This window comes from Ilyonectria robusta, assembly GCF_021365365.1.
Source record: "Ilyonectria robusta strain PMI_751 chromosome Unknown BGZ61scaffold_30, whole genome shotgun sequence".
NCBI lineage: Eukaryota > Fungi > Ascomycota > Sordariomycetes > Hypocreales > Nectriaceae > Ilyonectria > Ilyonectria robusta.
The window spans coordinates 450958-474559 of record NW_025764464.1 but is presented as its reverse complement, the minus strand read 5'-3'; the positions used below and the strand labels follow the sequence as shown (position 1 = coordinate 474559).

Sequence of the window (23602 nt, the reverse complement as noted above, 5' to 3'; positions counted from 1 at the left end):
AGAAGTAAGCATGGATCAATGACCTGCCTGTTACGGACTGAGAGTCACGTTCTTTATGTAAGTTTTCACAAAAGTAAAGCCCAACGAGGCAACTGAAGCAGTTGAGGCCTGAGTTGCCCTATACAGAGGGAATCAATTGCATGTGCGTGAGCGGTAAAGCAATACGCAGGGATGGAACTGTACTGTTGTTGGTCAGATATTGCTTTGGCGTCTATTCTCACCATCTAGAACAGCGGGGGACCGTCAGCAACAACCCTGTAACATTCGTATTATATGACATCAGCAAAGTGATCTTTCGTATGTGAGCTTTCAAAGTTCGTGTTGCGCTGCACAATTCAGGTGATAGAGAGCATAAGGCAATAGTCTGAATTAGGATAGTCGCCGTCAGGCCACCTGGATCACCGGAGACGCACACTCATCACCCAACCAAACACACACGAGGAAACCATAAAGCGGTGGCAAGAGGTGAGGACTGTGAGAGCGCTTAACGCAACGACGTCGTGTTTATCTGCCATCTTCCATGGTATTACGTATTTATGAAACAGCAAGCGGGCAGTCTTAAAGCGGAGCACGGCCTTGGTATTCTTAACAAAACCGTGCCGGCCTGCGGCACCATCAAAAGAAAAAGAGAAAAAAAAAGACCGAGACAAGGTGTTTCTGGCATCAACTATCTGGTGAGCTTCAATGATGTTCGGGGGCATATCCGCACCAGTCAGAGGAAGTCCTTGACGTAACCCATCTGATGCATGACATGATTATCCCTCGTGGTCATATCCGTGACTCGAGATTCAGTAACTGACTCACCCCTCACTGCTTCAGGGATATTTCCATCACGCTGGGGTTTCCACTTGGCATTGTCATATCCATGCTTCCTAAGGCAGTGACTACTTCAGCGTGTTGTGCGACATATTCAGGCGGGGCAACACTTTGGAAGCCGAGCTCCTCTTTCAACAGACTGGTGGGAGCTTTTCTGTTTGAACAGCTGTTGGAGCTTTTGATTCATGGTTACAAACACAAGACGTCGGCTGAACCTTGACGGCATCTTGGAACGGCCTCCAAGGCCGCCACCGCAGCGCAAAGGAGGGAGCGTGAGCGTACTTCACACATACCATAAGTAAAGTTCTCATGTATGCTCTTATCATCAATATTAGATGACATAGGTTCAAATTTACATGTTGCATTGCGGTTCGTCTCTTGCTTCGTTTTCGATGTAGTGGTCGAAATGTGCCAAGGTCCGCAAACGAACCAAGCATTTTGCGACTCACCTTGGTATTTGAAATTACCCCGCCCCCCTGCAAGCCAATCTGCGTTTAATATATCATAATGCCGGTGAGATAGAGGTGGATGGAAAAGGTTTCTTATTTTCCGCCGCCAAGGACGACACCCAAGTAGATCGATCGTCAGTCCACACATGATGTAACCTCTAAGCTCATACTAGCCTCTCTTGGCCAGCCCTATTTTAAAAGCCAGCTATCTGTTCCAGCTATATCGATCTTGTTATTGTGATTGCATTCGCCGTGTTGACTTTTGCACATACCTGGCCCCTAAGTATAGGCCAACAGGGTACAAGATGGCGAAGTCCGTTGTTCGGACACCATTCCCAGCATCAGCCACGCAAAGTCGATGAGATGTTAGCCTAACATTGATTCGACATTGGTCATCCGCCAGTCAGGTTCACTTCCTTTAAGTGATCAGGTATTATCCCAATGAGATCTTAAGCGAGTTCGAAATACTCATTTTCAACAGGCTAGTATATTCACCCCAAATTTACGGGAGCCTGATCGTTATGATATCAAGGCACATTGCGGGGGACGATTAGAATAAACAGTCGTGATTAGAGTCAAGTCGATCTCAGATGTATGGCAGCTGAGGTTGCGGGGAACTATCATGTTCTCGTCCTTGCCCAATGGCGACAACCCCAGCTACGCTTTGGCCTGGGGTAGAGCTCGCTAAGAAGCATAGCTAGGATATTTGAGTCTAGACAGAGGCCCAAATGTTACTAGCCCACTTAGTTTGGGACCGTGTTGTAAGCGCACGAATGAGAATTATTCCTGCAGTGGATACGTCGGTTAAGACGCCGAGGTTCTTTCACGGGCAATCGACTATTCTGGGGTTAGGTGTGCCGTTATATCCTTTGTGAATTCAGGCAATCGAGGAGTTCCCATTTGACTGACCCAAACAGCTAATGCACTGTCGACTTTGAATCGGATCTGACGTGCAAAATCAGATAAACACACGTTCAAGACTCGTCAATGTAGCAGCGAGCCTCGAGTATGCATATCATGATGACCCAGACTGGACAAGCTTTTCGTGGAAGTTCCAAGTAGTCCGTACTTCCCGCGTGCATCAGCGTCCATAAACCCTCTTTCAAGATCAAAAGGCGGAGAATGCAGGGTACCCCGCATCTAATTGACTGGGGTAATTGTCATGATGTCAGGAAACGGATCATCTCTCCTTGGTCTGTTCACCGCGTGCCTTGCTCATTGGCGCGCTACATCTTCCCTTGCAAAGATTATCCCGAGCCCGGTTAACACGAATTTCGAATAGCGCACCAAATCTCTGGGGTACGAAGCTCACGCGGCACAACATGTGCATTATTGGCGCGGAACCTTGGCCGCTTCGCATCAGACTATCGAAAAGTCTTCTAGAGAGACCGAAACGAGACTAAATCAACCACGATTAAGGTCATGAGGTTTGTCAATCATTGGCGCACCAGTCGGATATCTGACCTTTCGCAAAATAGTTCAAATTCAAAATTTATGACAGGAGCCACAAAGAGAAGTCATAGCCTTTCGGTTGTCCATAAAGTCACATCAATCCCTCATTGGGAAGATAACCCATGCAAACAACAACCTTTCTCATTCAGTCATCATTCATACCCTGAGATCCCCTAGACTTGCCCATCATGCTTGGCATCAAGGCATCCTTGCTGCTTTCGTGCCTGGCATTATTCAGCCCCGCGTCTTGTAGAGTCATCCAGGAGCGGGCTGTTGCAGACCACGCCGTCACTTTTCAGCCAATTTACTATCCTCCCTCGAATTACAATACCCCAAAGACACTGTACGGGCGTACAGTTCAACTTGCTGACGGCACTCTTCTGGCTACTTGGTATGTTCGTTCCTACACGTAGGACAACGCGTTGAGTAACCCAACTAACACAAAATAGGGAAAATTACAGCCCCGAGCCACCGATGGTTTATTTTCCCATCTACCGCAGCACTGACAAGGGAGCCACCTGGTCAGCTTTCTCTACGGTGAACGACACCCAAAATGGCTGGGGTCTTCGCTATCAGCCCTTCCTCTACGTGCTCCCGCAACAAATCGGCAATCTCGCAAAAGGAACAATTCTGTTGGCCGGAAACAGCATTCCTACTGATCTGAGCAAGACCAAGATCGATATTTACGCTTCGACGGATAGTGGAAAGACTTGGTCCTTCGTCTCCAGCGTCGCTAGCGGAGGCAAGGCCGTGCCCAACAACGGCGAGACCCCAATCTGGGAACCTTTCCTCATGGTCTACAATAACCAGTTGGTCTGCTACTACTCTGACCAGCGTGATTCAGCCTATGGTCAAAAGCTTGTGCATCAAACTTCTTCCAACGGTCTCACCTGGGGATCGGTCGTCAACGATGTAAGAGGAACGGCCTATTCCCAGCGTCCCGGTATGACAACAGTTACTAGCCTTCCCAATGGCAAGTGGATGATGACATTCGAGTACGGCGGCGGAACCAGCCCTAGCGGCGCATCGTTCCCTATTTACTACCGCATCTCCAGCTCTCCGCTTACCTTCGACTCGGCTGCGAATCAGATCCTGGTCGCCGGCACTCGTTACCCCAGTTCCTCGCCCTATCTCACGTGGTCTTCATCTGGAGGCACCAACGGCACTCTCGTTGTTACCGCAAACAGTGATGGCGGAATTTACATCAACACAAAGCTGGGCGATCCTAACTCATGGACCTACTACACTATTCCCCAGCCTGGAGCTTATTCCAGACAGGCCATGGTCATGGATAACCCTGACTGGCTGTACGTCATGAGCGCCGGATATCTGGGTGGCAACAACTGGGTTACCGACAGCGTTTTCAAGCTCCCCAACCTATCCTAGTGAGCTTGATCACATCATTCTACCATGAAATCACTCGTCTGTCCAGGAGTCGACTGCTGTAAGGATATGACCCGCATTGTACATACAGTGTCTGTGAGTTGGAGACTTCATGTTACTTCGAAATTACGGCCTTGGCTGCTTCTGCTGGGGATTGCCGACCTGCTCTGTGCAATTCTTTCATGGGCAAGCCGGTGGTTGGGTCAATTGGTCTACATGAGGGTATCTGGGGGTAATTTCTTTTGGCAATTTTGATACATTACTCTAGTCTGCCTTTTAAATCTCATTGCTATGATACTTTTTGAGCCTACTTCTGCTTCCATTCTACATCGGTGCTGTCGTGCATTTTGCCCATTTAGTTTCGACCGTAGCGTCCTACAACGAGGCTGTTTGTCACCTCTCGTGTGGTCCGATGGCGGCCCAGGGGCAACATTCGATCTGAGCGCTTAAGCAGATGAAAGACGGAATAAATGGCACATTTAGGATCAATTTCTTCGGCACAGAGCATAAATATGATGAGACTAAAATGATTCTGGACCTCCATTTTAAACCTAGAGATTTATCATCCTAAAGTGCCCCATATTTCCATTCATCTCTCACGGCCATAGTTAGGCGGCTGGGCAGGCGCATTGTCTAGGATGGCCTCAATCTCCTGCAAAATCTCCGGGGTGATCTTCTTGGCAATGCCCAATGCCTTGCAGTTATCCACAATTTGCTCGACTTTAGTAGCTCCCAAAATCACGGTGCTGACATTAGGGTTCTTGATGCACCAAGCCAAAGCAAGTTGCGCCGTGGTTCCACCCAGACGCTCTGCAATTGATGTGAGCTTCTTGACCTTTTCAATCTTTGCCTTTCCTTCCTCGCTTTCCAGCCTCTTGGCGCTATCCCCGAAGAATTCTTTGTTGGTGGCGAAGCGAGAGTTCTCCGGGATGCCGTCGTTGTATTTGCCAGTCAAGAGCCCTGATGCAAGAGGTGACCACGTGGTTGTGCCGTATCCGAATTTCTCGTAGAGCGGAGCGAATTCAACCTCGAATCGCTCACGATGGAAAGCATTGTATTGGGGCTGCTCCGCGACAGGGGCAATGAGGTTGTATCGCTCGGCTATCTGGGTGGCCTCGGTGATTTGGGCAGCGCTCCACTCTGAAGTGCCCCAGTAGTAGGCGAGATTGAGGTTGCGAATCACCTGAGTGAAGCCCTCGACGATTTCCTTCATGGGAGTGGCGTAGTCTGGGCGGTGGGCGAAAACGATGTCGACGTAAGGTTGGTCGAGACGCTGCAACGAGCTCTTCAGGCCTTCGACGACGTGCTTGCGGCTCAGGCCCCGGGTGTTGGGCTCCTTGCGGCCAGTGCCAAAGAAAATCTTGGTGGTGAGAACGTATTCGTCTCGAGGCCAGTCGAGCTCCTTCAGTGCCTGTCCCATCTCGATCTCGCTTTCACCGTTGGCATAGGTCTCGGCGGTATCAAAGGTATTGATCCCGTGATCCCAGGCGGCTTGCATGCAATCTTTGACGATGCTGCCCTTTTGAGTGCCTCCGTAAGTCAGCCATCCTCCCAGGGAGAATACGCTCACTTTGAGCCCAGTGGGGCCCAGGTGGCGGAACTCCATATCCTTGGGGTCGTACATGGATTTGACGACCGGCATTGTGAATGGTTTGTTAGGTGCAGCAGCTTCAATATCTCGATGCTTGCGGTCGGGGGATTGCAGTGCAGAAGAGAAAATGCACGAGTATATATGTGTACTGAATTGTGAAAAGGGCTCTCTTGTAGTGAATGCTGATTAATGCCTTTCTTCACTTATCGCGAAACCCCCTCTTTTGACCCCTCTTATCCCCGCCCACCAAGTCCCGAGACTGATGAATCATTCGCCGAGGTTTCTAGCACGGCAATACCGGTGATGATGGCACAAACTCCGACGGTCTCCTCAGTTTACCCCCATTGGCTTAGCGTCAGTCTACCAGTTTGCGCTAGGAACGGATCTTTATTGAAGCGGCGAGCATGATGAAACTAAGTTTACGAATACGCCGGAGGGAGAGGTATAGGGTGGCTGGATAGGGGTTTAAGGCTTGGCTGCGGAAGTCAGAAAGGTTTCGAACAGGTGTTTTGAGGACTCAAAGAGAACATCAACGACAATTCAATAGTGGATACAACGAGACTTCCCCGATGAACTGACGCCTCGAGACTTGACTGTTCTGGATTGTGTTTAGTTGCATTAACTCCTCTGCCCATTTTAAATACCGTCTCCAAAAGACGCTTCGTAGACGCGTCAAAGTGAAGGTCTGTGCGAAGACATCTTTTTGCCAGATGGGTTTTGCAGAGTCATTCTTTTCGCTTCAATTCAATTCCCCTCCATTGTTTTACTTTCTTATTGGGCTTTTGATATGTGCATGGGTTGCTGCACCCGCGGGCGAGTGTCACTTGATGTTGGAGACTCAAGTATCTGATGGGATATGTGCGACAATATGCAGCATTAGACGAGGAGATCGCTAAGCAAGGGCGTCGCATAAAGCCAAGGATCCCCACTGCATTTACTCGGAGCGGTGCGGCATGCAGAAGATTAAGCTAGGGAAAAAGCCCATCCCCACCTTCTCGAAAAGAGAGGGTTCTGTCCTTGTCAACAGTAATGGTTCTCTCTACGCGACGTAGCGTGTGGCCCGGCTCCTTCGGAGTAGTAATATATCCACAACAGGGCGCAACGGAATGAATCGTAATTGATATGGAACTCTATTTAGAGTTGGACCTCCGTAATAGCTTTGTTCCGGACCATGCGCTCGGAACTTCGGACCGTTCATCACTCCAGGGTCGGAGAAATTAATCCTGCCCCTGGACGGCAAATTCCCAATGGGCATATCCCTCCGCGCCCACTGCAACCTTGGTCGTTAAACGACGACACAGGAGCCGGAGCCATGCAGGCTCTGGTTGGTCTACTTGGGGTTCTACCTCTCTTCTGGTCACGGTCCTGTCAATTTTTCCAAGAAAAGCTTAACAGGGTTACGAAACGGCCAGATGCATATGTGGTCCTATTTAATGCGGGAAAATTTTAATAAACTTTTCCGTGCCCAGATCGTCAGGAGGCCCCTGGATTAGGTCGCTTCGCAGATAAACTAGTTTCCGTTTTAGCCTGATAATGAGTGTCTCGTCCGTATTGCCTGCACTCTCCATCGTCGAAGCGAGAAGCCGTACATATATAACCTCACCGTCTTCACAATGAGACCACTCTGGATCTTGTTGGCTCTTCATTCGAACTACTGGAACTTGTCGAGTTAATGCGTAAGCCTTCGGCGACTCAACATGGCCGTTCTTACTCTCCTCGTCCTCAGCTTAGCTGCTCAGCTCGCAGCAGGGCAAACCCCCGGCAACCTTACAGAAGTTCACCCTAAGCTGGACACATTCCGGTGCACGGTGCGCGGCGGGTGTAAGAAGCACACCAACTACCTCGTTGTCGACTCGAGTCAGCATCCCATTCACCAGGCTACTAACTCCTTCGACTGTGGCTCTTTTGGTAACACACCGAATGCTACGGCTTGTCCGGATGCCGCATCCTGTGCCAAGAATTGCATTATTGAGGGAATTCCTGACTACACGACCAGAGGAGTCAGCACATCTGGCACCGAGCTTCGTCTCCAACAAGTGTATCGCAACACTACAGTCTCTCCCCGGGTCTACTTCTTGGACGAAAGCCAAGAAAAATACGATCTTTTGCATCTTACTGGTGCCGAGTTTACTTTCGATGTCGAAATGTCAAAGCTGCCCTGCGGCATGAACAGCGCGCTCTATCTTTCCGAGATGCTTGAGGATGGCGGCAAAAGTCTTAGCTCCAATAACAAAGCTGGTCCATTCTACGGCACCGGGTATTGCGATGCCCAGTGTTTCGTTACCCCGTTCATCAATGGAGTGGTAAGTGGAATATTGGTGTAGTGATTTACCAGGGCGATCGTGACTGACTTGCACCAAAGGGCAACGTCGACGGGCGAGGTTCCTGTTGTAACGAGCTTGACATCTGGGAAGCAAACTCTCGAGCTACGCATATTGCACCTCATACATGCAATCAAACCGGTCTCTACGAGTGCGTTGGTTCTGAATGCGGCTCGCAGGGTGTCTGCGACAAGTCCGGTTGTTCATGGAACCCCAGCCGTCTCAACGCCACCAACTACTACGGACGCGGCGACACGTTCAAGGTTGACACTACCCGGAAGTTTACCGTCACCTCTCAGTTCGTTGCTGATAAGTCTGGCCATCTCACTGAACTGCACCGGCATTACATCCAGGACAACGAGCTTATCTCGAGCGCTGTTGTCAACATCGCGGGACCCCCAAACATTAATTTCATGAATGCCGAATATTGCGAGGCGACGGGCGCCGATGAATTCATGAGACTAGGCGGCATGAAGGGCATGGGTGAGGCCATGAGTCGCGGCATGGTGCTGGTGATGAGCATCTGGTGGGATCAGGGCGGCAACATGGCCTGGCTTGATCAAGGCAACAGTGGGCCATGCAATGCTACCGAGGGCAGTCCTACTTCAATTGTCAAAATAGAGCCGAATCCGGAGGTGACTTTCAGCAACATCAGAATTGGAGAGATCAACTCGACCTTTTCCCTACGCACGCCTTATCAACGGGGTAGCGTTGTGGGATCTGTCAGGCGGGAAGCCCAGTTCGAAAGCCACCTCCATCAGCACCGCCACCACCACGGTTTCTAAGTATATTCTTTCAGCATATGTATATAGGTGAAACAGGAATGAGCGATTATTGGCCTCTCTCTACCTCTCTCTTTTTGTTGGAGGATTAATGATCCATTTGTCCGTGTGGCCCCTGCTCATCTACATCACTCGCTTACTGTCAAGATTTGTGCCCTCAGTGCTTTGTTCTGCATTCACCAGAAGCCACTTCTGTCGCATCAAAGATTCAAGGGCGCACCAGCGAGGAACGACAAGGATGCAGCTATGAGAGGGCCAGGTATTCATAGAATGCATGCTAGCTGTTTGCTAGGGATAACCATTGTACAAGGGCACAGCTCCGTTTTCTCCATTTGGTGAACTGTCCATCCTCATCCCGGTCAACATGGGAAAATTGCATTTCCGGCTTCTTTTTCGAATGGTTTCGCCAATTTGCCCCGCAAGCCCGTCGCGAGTACGACTATAACCCAGGTTTCCCTATAATACCCGCACTAACCGACCAGGCGCTGTTGTGAAAGAGCTCGGCACTTCACGGGTGTATCGGTTCGTTGCCCCTGGCTCTCCGCAGTGCGTTGCTGCCAACCTCGCCACGTTCTCCTCGCTGATTCGCGACCCGAGGCGCAGCCAGCAAGCCATGCGGATTCAGGATGGACCTGATGCAGGCTCTACTCAGTTGGGCGTAATTAATACCTGTGGCCATTATCACCACTGCAGGGATCCTTGCAGCACATCACGCCTCACCGGATTTACCGACTGGGGGAATGTGATCTTACTCGTCTCATCTTTCACACTACGAGATGGACTGCCCAAAAACGGATTTCACATGGTCAGCAGATAAGCGTCTGCAGGATCTATTATCCTTGATTCGCCGGAACAGTCGGGAGGTTCTTGCGGGATGCCCACACACGCGAAGCGCGTTGAGTATCTTGTCACATTTTTGAGCCTGGTCACAATTTGAACCAACAGTTGCCGAACCAGTGAACCACTCAAAGAGAATGATCCTTGTACTTGAGGGCATTTATACCCGAGGAGCAAGGGTTAAGCGTGGGGGCGGCCCGTCCCTTGTCTTGTCACAATTGACTCGTTAGTCACCTGCTTTCGAGGTCAGGCCATCATACGTATTTCCAAGAGCCCTCAGGACCTAATACGTTTCATATTGCATTCCTTGACAATCGATCTCCGTCGAACAAAGTCTCGGCTCCAGTTTGAGACCACGGCGCCATGAGCAGCCCCAAGTCTAAACAGGCCTCTCCGGCCTCCAGTCCCAAGTCGAATACTGGCGTGACATCACTTCCTATTACGGCAGTACGTTTTCCCCGCTCAATGTCCAGAAGCTGGGTTCTAAAGCCCGCACTGCTTTGACATCTCCGCTCGCGTTCCCGCTAACCTTGTGCGCTCGCGCGACCACAGGATCCCCAATTTGAGAACGGAGGCGAGCACGATGATACATCCTCGGAATTGAGGTACCGTCCTCCCACGACCTCCACCTCTAACCACCCTCAGTGCGTGCTGACATGCTACCCCGGCCTCACCAGCGAGGAATTCGAGTCGACAGCTTCTTTGACCGACAGCATCCGAGACTTCCGTCATATCCACGGCCGTACCTATGGGAATTCCAAGACTACGGAGTACTGGTGGGCCTCGACCCGCGATTACACGGGCTAAAGGCGATGGCCTGGCTTGGTGTTAGGCCAGTGGAACTGACATTTTTATCTTGTGTCCCAGGGCCCCCAACGACGAGCGGCAAAATGAAGGCCTAGATATTACGTGAGTTTGGTCAATAATCCGCCAGCGTCTTTGTCCTGTGGCTGGCAATCTGCCCCAGTATGACACTTCCCACTCAACGACCTTTACAGGCACCACTACATACTTCTCTACTTCGATAACAAACTTTTCCAAGCGCCTATCAGCAAGAACCCACAGGTGCGCTGCCGCTTGCTAATGCTCCTTTCCCCATCTTCACACCAACGTTGTGTACCTAACATGGTACTTCTTCCATCAGAGAGCGTTGGATGTAGGAACTGGCACCGGCGTATGGGCAATGTGAGTTCGTTGATAGAGCCCGCTTGGAATCCGTGACACGCTGACCTTTCCGTCCACCAGAGACTTTGCCGATGAGTTCCCCTCTGCCAAAGTCATCGGCACCGACATCTCCCCTATCCAGCCAGCGTGGGTGCCGCCCAACTGCGAGTTCTGCATAGACGACGCTCAGCTCGAGTGGACCTGGCCGCCCGACCACTTCGACTACATCCACATTCGTGACCTCTACGGTAGCATCGACGACTGGTCTGCCCTCTACAAGAAGGCCTATCGCCACCTCAAGCCCGGCGGCTGGTTCGAGGACCTCGAGCTCGACATCCGCGCTCACTCCGACGTCGTCACCGACCCCGAGCACATCTACAACCGCTGGAATCGCGTCTTCCAAGAGGCCGGCGAGAAGATGGGCAAGACGTTTAAGATCGCCATTGGCTCGCGCATGCGGGATCTCATGGAAGAAACGGGCTTTGTCGACGTCACTGAACAAAAGTTTCGACTCCCCATGAGCGCCTGGTGCCTCGAACCCAAGTTGAAGGAGATCGGGCAATTTGTGCAGATGTTCGTGGACGGCGGACTAGAGGGGTTCGGGCTGTACCTCTTGACACAAGTTATGAACTGGAAATACGAGGAGTGCCAGGTCTTCATTGCGGAGATGAGGCAGGCTCTGAGGAATAAGAAGCTGAATCCTTACTACGAGGTGTAAGTGTTTTGTGTTGTACTGTCTGCAGCTCGGATTCTTGCGTTTCCACATACTCACTAACTCGGGAATAGGACTTTGGTGTATGGGCGGAAACCCGAGGACCCAACTGGTGCTTAAACTTCTGCTCAGGTTTATGTCGGCCTTTGGTTTGCATAGGCGGTTCCTAAATCCAACAAAGCAACACCAAGCCATCGGGAACTAGGTATCAATTGCCCGGAAGAAAAAGTGGCAAGTCTGGAGACGGTGGCCATGGGGCAGAACGGATAAATATTCTAGGCGTTCCTTGACCGAATAAATTAAAGACTGCGTCCTCCCCTGTCCTTCTTTCTTTTTTCTTTTTTCTCTATTTGCTCATTTCTGGTCGGTCCTTTTCATTCCGAAGAAAAACGGCAAAGTTCAAACACTAACACCCTCTTCGACTGCCGCCATGTCCGCGTCGGGTCAGTGGTACGACCGTTACCGCAAATGTGATGATGGATATTCGCATGAAGGAGAGCTTGAATTGATCACCTGGACATCCACCTCGGCCGATGGGGACCGCATGGGATGGGGCAATACCTTCGCTGCCGAATCAGACCGACTGAAAGAAAAATTTGAGAAGGAATTCAACTCCAACGAGGAGAAGTTGTACGAGTACTGGCCACATGCTTTCCGGTGGACCTGTTGCGGAAACGAAGGAGATCTGCAATTTGGATGTGATCAGCATGGAACCGGAAGCACGCCGTGCACCTGCGATTTTTGCTGGGTAGGTACTCCTGGCCTTGTTCGACAGGAAATGAAGGCATTTGCTTATGAGAAGCGGTATCCGTAGATGGGGAAACCTATTCCGGACTCTGTCTATAAAAGCCAGGCAGAATCTGCTGCCGGAAAGGGGTTGATCCTCTCCAGAGGTCCGGACCCAAACAGCTATAGCAAGAGCCAGGCTCGCATGGCGGAAACCATGTGCTCGTTCCTCGGGCTCCCTTAAATCATCATCAGCATTAATCGACCTTCATTGAGTACGATTCCTAACCCTCAGGAGAATCTGTACCACTGTCCGAACCGGGGTTGCCGGAAGGAGTTCACGGCCTTGGCTGGGATTGTCAATCACCTCGAAAGCGAGTCGTGCGGCTGCACACGGATTGACAAAGTGCAGTACAGAAACCAGGGCGTGGTTAGCGGCAACAGGTTGATTGTATTTTGACTATATCTATGGAGGCTCCCGCTCCAGTGAAATGTGTCCTTTCTCACGCGCGCAGAAGCCTGAATCGATGTGTGGTCATGTCCAAGTGCCTTCTCCCTGCCTTCTAGTGTTCAATCATACATCGCCTCGGCGTCGAGGCCAAAACTGTTTCTCATCATCCATCACGACAACGTCCCCGTCTGAATGTACCCCACGGGTACGTCTTTCCTTGATGCGTGGTGTTGGCGAAGACGGGCGCCGGGGGACGGGAGACTAATAACAGCGTGAGGAAAGGTACCAAGTGTCCATCGGCTGGGGACATCATCACCAGCGAGAACGAGTTTTTTGAAACAGCAGCCACAAAAGGATCAAGGTTTGGAAAGGCATGTTGTAGATTTGCTATTTTAGAGTATTTAACTGTTGAATATTTTATTAAAGATATTATATTTAGAGTATTTACAGTTGTTAATTTTATTATTAAATATATTATTATAACAATCAACCCGAATTTTCAAAGTAACTGTCATATAACTAGCAGCTTGGTTAGGCTCTTTAGTTAAGCGATAAAATGTTACAATAATTCTCGGCTGAAAAATGCCTTGTTAATACTGTCTCTGCTTACACCACCACCTCTCAGCTCAGCCACTATTACAAGCGTCACGTCTGGACCAGGCTCCCAATTACACATGCCGGGTAATATGCACACCGACACAGCCATAATCACAGCCACTAACATAGCCATATCACAGCCACTTTCAAGCTGCAACACCGCTGCAATTCCATCACTCTCGAGTTGAGGCTGATTTGATATAAACCGTGGGATCCGCCGGTCAAACCTGGAAAATGATGCCAACGTGATTCTCAAGAAACGAAGGAAAAAAAGTTGGAATCTGTTTTTATCCCCATAGTTTGTACAAAACAGCTACTCGTCATCAATTTTCCAATAACGACCTGAATTGAGCGGAGAAACGCATCGTTTCAATATGCGACTCATCAATACGCGAACTCTACAGCTCGAGGACTTTTCCTACCATCCAATTCCAGAAAGATACGCAATTCTATCCCACACATGGGAGAAAGACGAAGTCACGTTCCAAGATTGGCAAGATTTTAGAATTGCATCTAAAAAGAAAGGATTCTTCAAAATCAAAGCTGCTTGTGAACAGGCTGTGAGGAATGAACTGGATTATTTATGGGTGGACACCAATTGCATCGACAAATCAAGCTCTGCCGAGTTAAGCGAGGCAATCAATTCAATGTTCGCGTGGTATCGCGATGCATTCATTTGTTACGCCTATCTCGCCGACGTCCCCCCAGTCTCAACTGGGGAAAGCATGAAGCACTTCAGAAAGAGTCGATGGTTTACCCGTGGATGGACTCTTCAGGAGTTGCTAGCCCCTCGCCAGCTGATCTTTTTTGCTCAAGACTGGTCCAAGATTTCTACTCGATCAACACTCTCTACCGAAATCTTTGCCGCGACTCGAATTAGCGCAGAATTCTTGACTGGGACTCGGCCACTATCACACGCAAGTATTGCCAAAAAAATGTCTTGGCTGTCCCGCAGAATTACAAGCAGACCTGAGGACCTTGCCTATTGTATGCTCGGTATATTTGATATTAATATGCCCTTACTGTATGGCGAGGGATCGAAGGCGTTTATCAGACTGCAAGAAGAAATCATCAAGACATCAAACGATCACACAATCTTTTGCTGGACATGGATACATTCAATCCCCTCTGACTGGGTTAGCCTACTAGCTCCCTGCCCGTTAGCATTCGAGCATTCTGGCAAGTTTATCCAGACGAAGTTGAGCGCCGGAAACACAAGGACATTCTCCATGACAAATTCTGGTCTTTCAATTGCCCTTCCCCTCATTCAGACTTGGTCATATTACTTCGCGATCCTCAATGCAAAGCACGAAAGCCACCACCCTGGACGGCATGCCTGTGTGCCGATTGGAGGATACCTTGACAATACATTAAGCGAGGACAATTTTGTCATGGAGAGGATTTCCTTTCCGCCAATGCCAATGTTTGTCGATCCTTCATGGAAGCTTTGCGAGCCACCACTGTTTATTCGATCAAGGCCAGAGACGAAGGATCCAACAACTGAAGAGGCTGCCTCTACCCCTGTGAGCCAGTTTGAAGTAGGATTCATATTGGTCCTAGACGATACGGAGAAACTCCTAGATCGCAGTCTTCAATCTTCGAAGTCCCTCAAGTCGTTCGACGGCGTGTGTTTGATGGAGAGGACAAAATACCTGATCGGGGCTGAGTCTTATCCCCCAAACTTATTAGACACTCTCAAAAGTGTGCTTACGCTTCCACGTCCTCGATCTTCCAGTTCTAAGATTACTGGAGCACTTCTTAGATTGGGGCAGGAAGGTAAAGAGGGTTGTGTGATCTTTCTGGCGACTAAGACTTCTTCAACGACTGGCAGATTATTCCGGTTCTGCTATGGCCTACAACCTAACCTTTGGGGACCTGACAATTCACATCGACGAAATTTGCTCGCTATGCTATTGAGGAAAGTCCATACATATGAGGATGATCGAAGCCTAAGTAACTCAACTTACGGCATTCAGATTGGTGATCAAGTCGATATCAACACAACAAGTCGAGTGTTTCTGACATTTATTACCTCAGACCGCCTTCGGATGAGTGGTATGAGTAAGGACTGGACAGAGGAGGATTCAACTGATGTTGAAACTAGCTCAACTGTACCTGGGATGTGTAGTTGGAATACCGTATTACAGATGGAACTTTGAGGGGTATTAGATAAACGAGGAAAAAAGGCACCTACTCCAGGATGTACAGTGGAATCACATTTCATTTTTACTACTGCATTAGTTCCATTCCAAAGATCTCCAGACTGTATCCCCTATAATCTTCTTTTATAAATAATGACAGATTTTATTAAGAATTTTATATAGTGGCTATATACTAAACAGCATAAATAGCTGGAAGAGCAAGCCAGTTCTTAAACACTTTACAATACTGGAAAACCGGCATCTTCCGAATTCAACTATGAGAAGAGCTCAAATTTTGCGCTTTCTTCCGGCTCCGGCTGTTCCAACCCTCACCATCCACGGCCATGGCAACTATGGGGAGAGGATCGACCGGACCTCATCATAGGGCTTCGTGCCTGATCGTGGGATGGGGTGGTCATCAAATCTTTTCAAGCGCTATGAGCCTATTTGCGCTATGAGCCCCAGTTTTCAGCCTCAATGTTTTTCAGCGCTTGTACCATTATGTGTATGGGCGCCTGCAAAGTCGCAGCCTTCAAGGACCACACACATGGTACGCAACTTGCGAACGCACCCGTGGACTCCATCTTCAGTAGCCTTTTTGCTTGTATTTGACGTTTGAAGGGAGGAGGGCCAGCGGTGTCAATATATTGATCTGTCCGGCCACCTGGTCAGATCGCTAGCCGAGAGTCTGGATCATCAAAAGCTTCTCTTGTTTAATACAAGTTTTGCATCGTAAGATGCCATGCTGGCATCGAATTGACGAAGGACCCCTTTATGGTCCATCCGTCGCACAAAACTCATGGCCCGTTGTGCTTGAGCGCTGCCTACTCGATGGACGAAAGCCAAATTTGGCAGTTCGTATTCAAATCCTGCGCATAATAGCCAATTTTCCTTTTCGATTTGTAAGCACTGAAAAGCCTCATGTACGTAGTTTACCTATGCTCCCTCCTATTTGATGCCTAAGAGTCCCTGATGAGATGAGATGTTCCCCACTGTCTTCCGATGGGTCCGCCCCAGTCCCCGACCCTTGGCATCGTAAGATTCAGGGTAGCAGGTTTGCAATCCATTGGGAATCGCGGCACACTCAAGCAGGAGCATTATTGAGGGCAATGGAACCTAATACGGAAGCAGAGAAAAGCTAGGCTCCTGTCATCATGTACGAGAGTATCATTCTTGGCGATTCAAGGTTTAAACTTGGGGAGGGGAAAGGTTGACAGTATAACGGAGAAGATATATATCACATATTGAGGTGCCGTATTCCAACAACATCGGGGTTGACATCGTAGTCGACATGCCAGTCTGGTTGTCTCGGTTAATTACTGAGCTTCATTGTTCCTAACTCCCTGCTGTCGTACAGGAGCCCACCTAAAGGCGTCCGGATTGACGACATAAGAATAGACCAAAATGATTGGCATACTTCGACGTGGTCTTGGGGTTCAGCCAGTGAACATAATTGCTCCCGAGACGAGGTGGTATAGTGGCTGACCTAAGCTTGACTAAGATGCCTTATGGCTAAAAAGGGGAAAAGAAGAGGCAGCGTTAATTCTAGCGGTTCTCAGGGATCCCTCCTTGTCAAAGCCTCCCAGCGGGTGCAGAGTGGCCTGGTGTTTAGCGGCAGATATTGCCGGACTGAAGAGTTAGATGGCAGGCGGGCTGGTGTGTTATTGGTTAGGAAGGTACGCGTCGAAGATAATCGTCGTTTATTCATTTAGCTTGTAATTCGTTCTCCTTACTCCGTGCTAAGGCCGCTTGGAGATCCGGGACAGCCAAGGTTGTGACGCTAGAGTCGTGGCGGCCGCCGTTCAGGGGCCTGTATCACCACTAGATCCTTCTGTCATCACCAGACCCTGGACCGTTCCCTAATTACCGCACAGAGCCCGCGAAGCTCAGCAGTATACACTCTGACGTGGAGGCTCATATAATACCCCCCTAATCGATGCACCCTTCGTATAGGTTCTTGGCGGCTACTGTTCTCATTGTGTGGAGAAGAACCACGAGGAACTTACAAAGTTGCCTGCAGTGACAATCCGCGCGTACCGGTAGTCTAATGATGCGCTGGCCCTCATCCGTGATCAATAGCTTCCCGGGCCGTGGGTTTGGCAGTCAGTATTGATAAAATCCGACAACGGTGTTGAACCGGCCCCCGCAAGAGACGGTACGCGGGCACAGCGTCGCGTGCCAAGTGTTCTCATTAAAGGAAAAGTCCCAGACAAAGAAAAGAAAGTTGGAATCCGACAGGCATCGGCCGTACAGCTAAGCATTCTCTTGGGCAGATCAGCGGGGCCAAATCCCTCAATCCTGGGGCTCATCAGCTAGGATCCACCAGCCAGGCTTCGGTTTCAAACATCTCAGCCGCCCGGTTTCAAACATCCCGTAAAGTAATTAAATACCGTATAGTAGCTTAAACTGCGCCTGCTCAGGCTGCAGAGGGGGTCTCATAGTGTGAATGATGTTAGAGCATGAATCCTCTGTAGTATTTAAGATACCTTGAGGTAGGCCACACCTGCTTCTTTCGAATTGACAACCATCATTCTCTCTTTCTTGTTTCACGTGGTATTTCCATATTTTACACTCTTTACCTTGTAGTTGATCTACATCCACTCTTTTATTCCAACATGCGTCAATACTCCATGGACAAGCTGTTGACAGCCGTTGCTTTCGCACTGCCTCTGGCATCTGCCCATCTTGCCGCCTATACCGATGGCATGTTCTGTCCCGAGGCAAGCCTTGTCTTTTCTTGCCTTTCGATTATGGCATGTAGCGCGCTGGAAACTAACAGCTGGATAGAACTCCTACAAGGGACCCTTAACAAACTTCACCGATGGTAGCCTCGTCGTTTTCGATCCTCTCCACGACCTTGAATTTGATAGCTGGTATGCGCATGGATCTATCCACTTATTTCTCGCCGCATAAAATGTCTCGCTAAAACCGAGTTCCACAGGTTTCTATCCAAGGGCCGCAACTGCCATCTCGCTGAACCTACTGGCGTTTGGGAGATCCAGGCCAACTCCCAGATCTCTGTTCCCTGGGCCAACTGGCAGGACTCAACCGGCTTCTACGCCGATGGCAAGGAGGAGACTGAGCGCCCTATCCCGTACTCCGTCACCAACCCCGAGGTTGTGGCCCAGGGGTTGGTGAGTTCCTCGCTCGGGCTCAACTCGCCCAACTTGCACGCCGCGAACAAGTCCACCGCTGCTGGAACCTCGATTGCTATCGCCTACGTCGACAGCATCTGGGATGTCACCATGGAGAACCTGGTTGTTATGTCCATTGCCGGAGAGACTCCCTTTGAGCGTATTGCCAACTATGAAATCCCCGACCTGGCGGCTTGCGAATCGTGCATCTGCGTCACAGGGTTAGTGTTGGAGATGCCAAGCTGCTTTGCTGTACCTCGATCTCGCCTCAGTTGACTAACTGCAATGCAGATGGGTGCCCGACGGATTCGGCATGCAGAACATGTACATGGCCGCCCACAAGTGCCGCATTGTCAATGCCAATGGTGGCAAGACTCCCAAGATTCCTAGCCTTGTCCCCGGCCCTGGCGTTGTCGGCCCCAAGCAGATGATTGGGGCTTTCCAGAGGTCCGGAAACAATGTCGAGTGGACCCAAGGAGAGCAGGTTCCCACCTACTCGTCCCGCATGGGCTATATGAAGGGTACGTTCTGACTAGATACTATTGATTGGCATTGAGAAGTCATTTCTAACAAGGATAAACCATTTCAGATGCGCAGACAGATATCTTTGGCGAGGTCGCAGACTCTGAACCGGCCGCCGCAGCTTCCTCCTCTACCAGCACATTCACTACTGCCACTCGCGCCACCGCTGTAGCCTCCAGCACTTCCACTCTTAAGGCAGGCCCAGGATGCTCGTCCTTGAAGCGCCGTGGAATCAAGAATCGAAGGGCCTACCACTAAGCTACTCAATGTAGTGGAATGATGTTATCTGGCACATTGGGGTTTTGGTAATTACAAGGCTAGTTTGATAAGCTTAGTGTATTGGACCGAGATACCCCTTGGAATAATATGACCAAATCTTGGACCAGCACGGTAGTAGGGGTATATGCGAATTCTATCTTCTGACTGCAAGCTACGAGGGAGGCATCAGTTTCAAGATCTCATAAGTGCTCCCTTAGTTTTAGACTATGTGAGCTATTTATCCATAACTGGTAATTCTATTCTTTTCTTCACAATTCGTTATGCCTATTTTTAACGGGCCAAAATACTATCAATTGAACAATCTGCTGATGTTACCTATGATGATTCCGGGACGATCAACCTGATGACCCAAAATCCCCCTTTAAAGACCACAAGACTGGCTCTTCGGGCTGAACCAATAGCTCTAGCCAAAGCGAGATATCCCAAAGGAGACAGTCGGCTGTGGACCCCTTCCATAAAATGTGAAAAGCTTCAACTCCCCCTGTTTTCCTTCCCCTTTTATCGCCACTTCAGCAATATCTGCGCCTCATTGGCTGCTTTGTTGAGGCTTACAGAAGCCATCGCAAGGGTAGCACTGGACGCTCCATTTACGGTCAGAAATATTCATGAAGCAAGCGCCACACAATAATAATTGTTAGAGAGGCTGAGACAAAGGAAGTGGGGATATTTTTACGGAGCCTTACTGCAAGTAGCTAAAGTACGAACCGGAATGCGAAATGCGAGATGTGGAGCCGCGTGCGAGGCCTCGTTGTTGCCCCAGAGCTCGAGGGAAGAAGGCCGTTAAATGCAATTACAAACATATATAATTGAATAGTCCATACGCTCTTGTAATTTTGAATTCAGCTTCAAAAGATTTACCTACTTCTGTGTACTTCTCCATATTTTTTTCAGGCGCTCCCTCTCACGCATTTCTCGACCTTTAGCAATCCGCCATGTCCGACGACGAGTTCAACTTTTACAACTACAAGCCGTCATCAGCAGCGGCTATGATCTTCCTGCTTGCATTTGGCCTGGCGACTCTTTGGCATCTATATATCATTCTCAGCCGGCGAGCGTGGTATTTTACCCCTCTGCTCTGTGGTTGTATCCGTGAGCATCCAATAATCCAGCTACTTGTCAAGATGGCGTCACTAATATGCTATTCAACAGTTGAGTCCCTCGGTTACGTCGGCCGCTTCCTCAATTCATACAACCCTACAAGCATAACGCCTTTCATGATACAGAGCTTATGCTTGCTAGTAGCGCCTGCCCTCGTCGCTGCCTCCATATACATGGTGTTTGGACGCCTAATACTCTTCCTCCACGCTTCATCCCTCTCCCCCATCAAGCCTACTAGGATGACCAAAATTTTCGTCGCCGGCGATGTCATTTCATTCCTGATACAGTATATAGGAGGGGGTCTCCTTTCAAAACAGAAATCATTCGACACGGGAAAGATGGTCATCCTGATTGGCCTCGCCGCGCAGATTGTTTTGTTTGGCCTCTTCACTTTGGCAGCCGTCGTATTTCACCTTCGAATAATCGATCGCCCACTCCAATTACTCCCCGTGGAGGATAGCGGAAAATTCTTCAAGGGGTGGCGAGGTGTCATGGTGGTTTTGTATGTGTCGAGTGGCCTCGTCTTGGTCCGTTCCCTCTACAGACTCGTCGAATACACCACTGATCGAGATGGACCGTTGGGGAGTCACGAGGCTTATTTCTACATGCTGGATTCGGTATTGATGCTAGGGGCCGTGGCTATCATCGCCATTCTTCATCCAATTATGTCCCGACCAAAAAGGCCATCATACGTCTCCAAGATTTGGAGATAGAGTCTTAGCAGGGCTGGATTGGTTCATCAACCGGGTCGGATGGTATTTAGTTGCTCTTTCTTTTATCAGTTGTATGTTTCGGGCTAGAACTAATTATGTGTTTCATGGCAAATAGAGAACAACCTCACCTGCACTGGCACGTCAAGGACGAATCCCACGTCGACCCGATCAGGGGTTTAAGCTCTGTGTACCAAGTTCCTTTAGTATTAATCAAGATCTCAACAGATGTGAGGTAGTCTCTCTATGGCCTCAACTATCCAAACTCCCTACCGAAGCGAGTAGCACATTCCCTTGTGGCGTATTTAATTTGATGGCTAATTGCATGTTCGTTTTTACTTCTTGTCGACCGACCTTTGAGATACCTCGATTGACAGCTGACCCGCTTAATTCTACATCCGCTAATTAAGGGCCTCGCATCTATCCACATTCTGAAACAGATTGCAAATGACGAAAACCCTATAGTTACATTCATGATGGCATATATGCAGCATCACAAACGCCAGCCAATGTTAAACTAGTTCTCGGCTCTTTTGGCACTTGCGTAAGAAGAAACTCGGTCAGTGAAGATTCCCCTTCAATCAGCACAGCCGCCATTGGGAAGGATAAGTATTCGTGCCATGCGGGACCCAGTGATTCGGCAATTTTCTCCATGTCTTTCCCAACGGCATCTTTATACAGCCAGACAGATGGAAAGTATTGAAGAAACACGAGATAATAGGCCATAATTATCAGCGCCCTTGGCCGTTTTTGACGGGCTAGCTGGACGAAGCCTTCCGAGATGTATAAGAATGGCCAAGATTTGATCTCGAATGCCATCGACAATCTTGTATGCGGTCGGTGTAGTGAATCAAACAGTTTTCCAATGCCGGATGCTGCCCGATAGAGGTCATCGTAATATGCCCAATCATCTTCTTGTTCATTAATTTGAAGAGCCATTTGGAGGCCCAGTGGAATTGATGAAAGGGTCTGGAAATTTCCAAAATTGCACGTTGGGTCGCCAAGCTGCATATCACCGGCATGCGTGTCGGCTTGATCACCGGTCTCGTGTGGCATAAACGTGCGTGAGCCGATGTTCAGAGCCAAGTAATTGGTGAGCCATATTCCCGAGTAGCCCATAGCCCGGTCGGCGGCAAAGGATGTGACTCCTAGTAATAGGGACGACATACGGATGGCGCGCATATTCTCGTCTGAGATGCTAGCGAGTGCCGCGCGAACGGCGCAGATAGCTTGATCTCGATACCTGGCCACATCGAGCACGTTGACTGACTGAGGTTCTATGCTTGCCATGTGAATCATAGCCACGAGGAATACTGTGTCCAAGAGGAACGAATGCTTGAAGGCGAAGGAAGGGATGTCTATCTGCAGGGTCTGGACCAGCCGTTCCTGAAGCTGGAAAGCCACAGCAAAGGATTTCACAGTAGTGGTGCCGTAATGATGCATGAGACGGAGCTGCATCAAGTGCTTGCTGCCGTAGTCGAAAAGTCGAGGTCCGTGGTGGTGAATGTCGAAGGCAAGTTCACTGGCCCTTATGAGGGGGATAGTGCGGGAAGGGAATGTCATTTGATCGGAACCCTCTGTGCTTGATGTCCGATGCATCCGTGATGAGTAGACGCATTCATCGCTTCGTCGAGCGCAAGCCGAGCACATGGGTTTCGATTCGTCGCACTGTTATCTGTTCAGCTTCATCCCTCTTGCCTTCGCGGAGTTGCAACGAGGTACCTTGACACGTCTAACCTTGCAGTTGAGACATCCTTTCCTCGACTTACTGTGAGGCCGGATGTTCCGTATCATTTTCTCAATATATCGAAGCCAGGCGGAGAGAGTATATCCGCTTACACTATAAGGGATAAAGTGCAACACAGGCTTAAGGTGACAAAGTACGGAGGCGGCGATTGTAGAAATGTTTCGAGGCCTCGTAACCATGATGACTCAGCAACATGGGTGTGTTTAAGCAGCAATTAGATTTACGCCTTAAATGTAAGGCAACAGGCTATATCAGTGTACCCTCAACGTTTCGAGGAGTATTGTTTGTGTGTAATATCAATTACTTTGCGAGAGTAATTATTAAATTCAAATTTACATGTGACAGCTTATCGCCACCAACTACTTATTTAATATCGTAATCCTACAAAGTAGCCCTGCTTGCCTCATACTGACCGCCTTAAGATGCATACATCTGCTATCGTCCATGTCTGATTTCGCCATCAGTCCTCCCGAGCCTTGGCTTTGGGATTATTTCAGTCTTCCGGCACATCTCGTATTCAAATTCTATAGGTCACAAGAAATATACATCTCGGCAGCGAGGCTGAGACAGGGAGGACGCGTGTTTGCAGCCAGCTGATCTGCTCCAATTGATCTTCCGTGAAGGTGCAGGGATCGCAAACTTAAGCATATTGTCTCCCACGCTTTAGAGTTTATAGACTGGTGTTCATTA

At 49.4% G+C, this 23602-nt stretch overlaps 9 protein-coding genes across 9 annotated transcripts; 7 read left to right on the top strand and 2 right to left on the bottom strand.

Moving 5' to 3' along the window:
* Nucleotides 1-2905: 2905 nt before the first annotated feature.
* Nucleotides 2906-4103, top strand: BGZ61DRAFT_366834 (Sialidase; the record flags this gene model as incomplete). Its single annotated transcript, XM_046241722.1, has 2 exons — nucleotides 2906-3108; nucleotides 3167-4103. 2 exons carry the CDS (start codon nucleotides 2906-2908, stop codon nucleotides 4101-4103), a joined length of 1140 nt encoding a protein of 379 aa, XP_046097378.1.
* A 259-nt stretch (nucleotides 4104-4362) lies between these two features.
* BGZ61DRAFT_462312 (voltage-gated potassium channel subunit beta-3) lies at nucleotides 4363-5859 on the bottom strand. The gene has a single exon (XM_046247273.1). The coding sequence runs from the start codon at nucleotides 5740-5742 to the stop codon at nucleotides 4690-4692; it is 1053 nt and encodes a 350-aa protein (XP_046097377.1). The 5' UTR covers nucleotides 5743-5859; the 3' UTR covers nucleotides 4363-4689.
* A 1529-nt stretch (nucleotides 5860-7388) lies between these two features.
* BGZ61DRAFT_484543 (concanavalin A-like lectin/glucanase domain-containing protein) lies at nucleotides 7389-8797 on the top strand (the record flags this gene model as incomplete). Its single annotated transcript, XM_046249619.1, has 2 exons — nucleotides 7389-7994; nucleotides 8054-8797. 2 exons carry the CDS (start codon nucleotides 7389-7391, stop codon nucleotides 8795-8797), a joined length of 1350 nt encoding a protein of 449 aa, XP_046097376.1.
* Nucleotides 8798-9738: 941 nt separating this feature from the next.
* BGZ61DRAFT_462304 (S-adenosyl-L-methionine-dependent methyltransferase) lies at nucleotides 9739-12028 on the top strand. Its single transcript, XM_046247272.1, has 8 exons — nucleotides 9739-10078; nucleotides 10184-10236; nucleotides 10309-10407; nucleotides 10499-10540; nucleotides 10630-10696; nucleotides 10776-10816; nucleotides 10877-11509; nucleotides 11582-12028. Exons 1-8 carry the CDS (start codon nucleotides 9995-9997, stop codon nucleotides 11625-11627), a joined length of 1065 nt encoding a protein of 354 aa, XP_046097375.1. The 5' UTR covers nucleotides 9739-9994; the 3' UTR covers nucleotides 11628-12028.
* Nucleotides 12020-12755, top strand: BGZ61DRAFT_462296 (uncharacterized protein). Its single transcript, XM_046247271.1, has 2 exons — nucleotides 12020-12255; nucleotides 12322-12755. Exons 1-2 carry the CDS (start codon nucleotides 12052-12054, stop codon nucleotides 12475-12477), a joined length of 360 nt encoding a protein of 119 aa, XP_046097374.1. The 5' UTR covers nucleotides 12020-12051; the 3' UTR covers nucleotides 12478-12755.
* A 900-nt stretch (nucleotides 12756-13655) lies between these two features.
* On the top strand, nucleotides 13656-14546 carry BGZ61DRAFT_315573 (heterokaryon incompatibility protein-domain-containing protein; the record flags this gene model as incomplete). The annotated part of the gene is made up of 1 exon (XM_046238864.1): nucleotides 13656-14546. A coding segment is annotated over one exon (891 nt), but the record flags the coding sequence as incomplete, so codon positions are not given.
* A 3506-nt stretch (nucleotides 14547-18052) lies between these two features.
* Nucleotides 18053-19088, top strand: BGZ61DRAFT_366710 (uncharacterized protein; the record flags this gene model as incomplete). Its single annotated transcript, XM_046241715.1, has 4 exons — nucleotides 18053-18151; nucleotides 18210-18295; nucleotides 18364-18777; nucleotides 18848-19088. The coding sequence occupies 4 exons, from the start codon at nucleotides 18053-18055 to the stop codon at nucleotides 19086-19088; spliced, it is 840 nt and encodes a 279-aa protein (XP_046097372.1).
* Nucleotides 19089-20289: 1201 nt separating this feature from the next.
* On the top strand, nucleotides 20290-21168 carry BGZ61DRAFT_366568 (RTA1 like protein-domain-containing protein; the record flags this gene model as incomplete). Its single annotated transcript, XM_046241699.1, has 2 exons — nucleotides 20290-20446; nucleotides 20507-21168. 2 exons carry the CDS (start codon nucleotides 20290-20292, stop codon nucleotides 21166-21168), a joined length of 819 nt encoding a protein of 272 aa, XP_046097371.1.
* Nucleotides 21169-21181: 13 nt separating this feature from the next.
* On the bottom strand, nucleotides 21182-23031 carry BGZ61DRAFT_462293 (uncharacterized protein). Its single transcript, XM_046247270.1, has 2 exons — nucleotides 22888-23031; nucleotides 21182-22833 (listed from the first exon to the last, which is right to left on the bottom strand). Exons 1-2 carry the CDS (start codon nucleotides 22957-22959, stop codon nucleotides 21637-21639), a joined length of 1269 nt encoding a protein of 422 aa, XP_046097370.1. The 5' UTR covers nucleotides 22960-23031; the 3' UTR covers nucleotides 21182-21636.
* Nucleotides 23032-23602: the final 571 nt, after the last annotated feature.

Bases quoted from the DNA above. Each gene is read 5' to 3' on its own strand.
- BGZ61DRAFT_462312 (XM_046247273.1), bottom strand. From the start codon at position 5,742: ATGCCGGTCGTCAAATCCATGTACGACCCCAAGGATATGGAGTTCCGC.
- BGZ61DRAFT_462304 (XM_046247272.1), top strand. From the start codon at position 9,995: ATGAGCAGCCCCAAGTCTAAACAGGCCTCTCCGGCCTCCAGTCCCAAG. The intron at 10,079-10,183 runs GTACGTTTTCCC...GCGCGACCACAG, and splicing joins CATCACTTCCTATTACGGCA to GATCCCCAATTTGAGAACGG. The intron at 10,817-10,876 runs GTGAGTTCGTTG...TCCGTCCACCAG, and splicing joins GGCACCGGCGTATGGGCAAT to AGACTTTGCCGATGAGTTCC.
- BGZ61DRAFT_462296 (XM_046247271.1), top strand. From the start codon at position 12,052: ATGGGATGGGGCAATACCTTCGCTGCCGAATCAGACCGACTGAAAGAA. The intron at 12,256-12,321 runs GTAGGTACTCCT...CGGTATCCGTAG, and splicing joins GCACCTGCGATTTTTGCTGG to ATGGGGAAACCTATTCCGGA.
- BGZ61DRAFT_462293 (XM_046247270.1), bottom strand. From the start codon at position 22,959: ATGATACGGAACATCCGGCCTCACAGTAAGTCGAGGAAAGGATGTCTC. The intron at 22,834-22,887 runs GTACCTCGTTGC...AACAGATAACAG, and splicing joins GCAAGGTTAGACGTGTCAAG to TGCGACGAATCGAAACCCAT.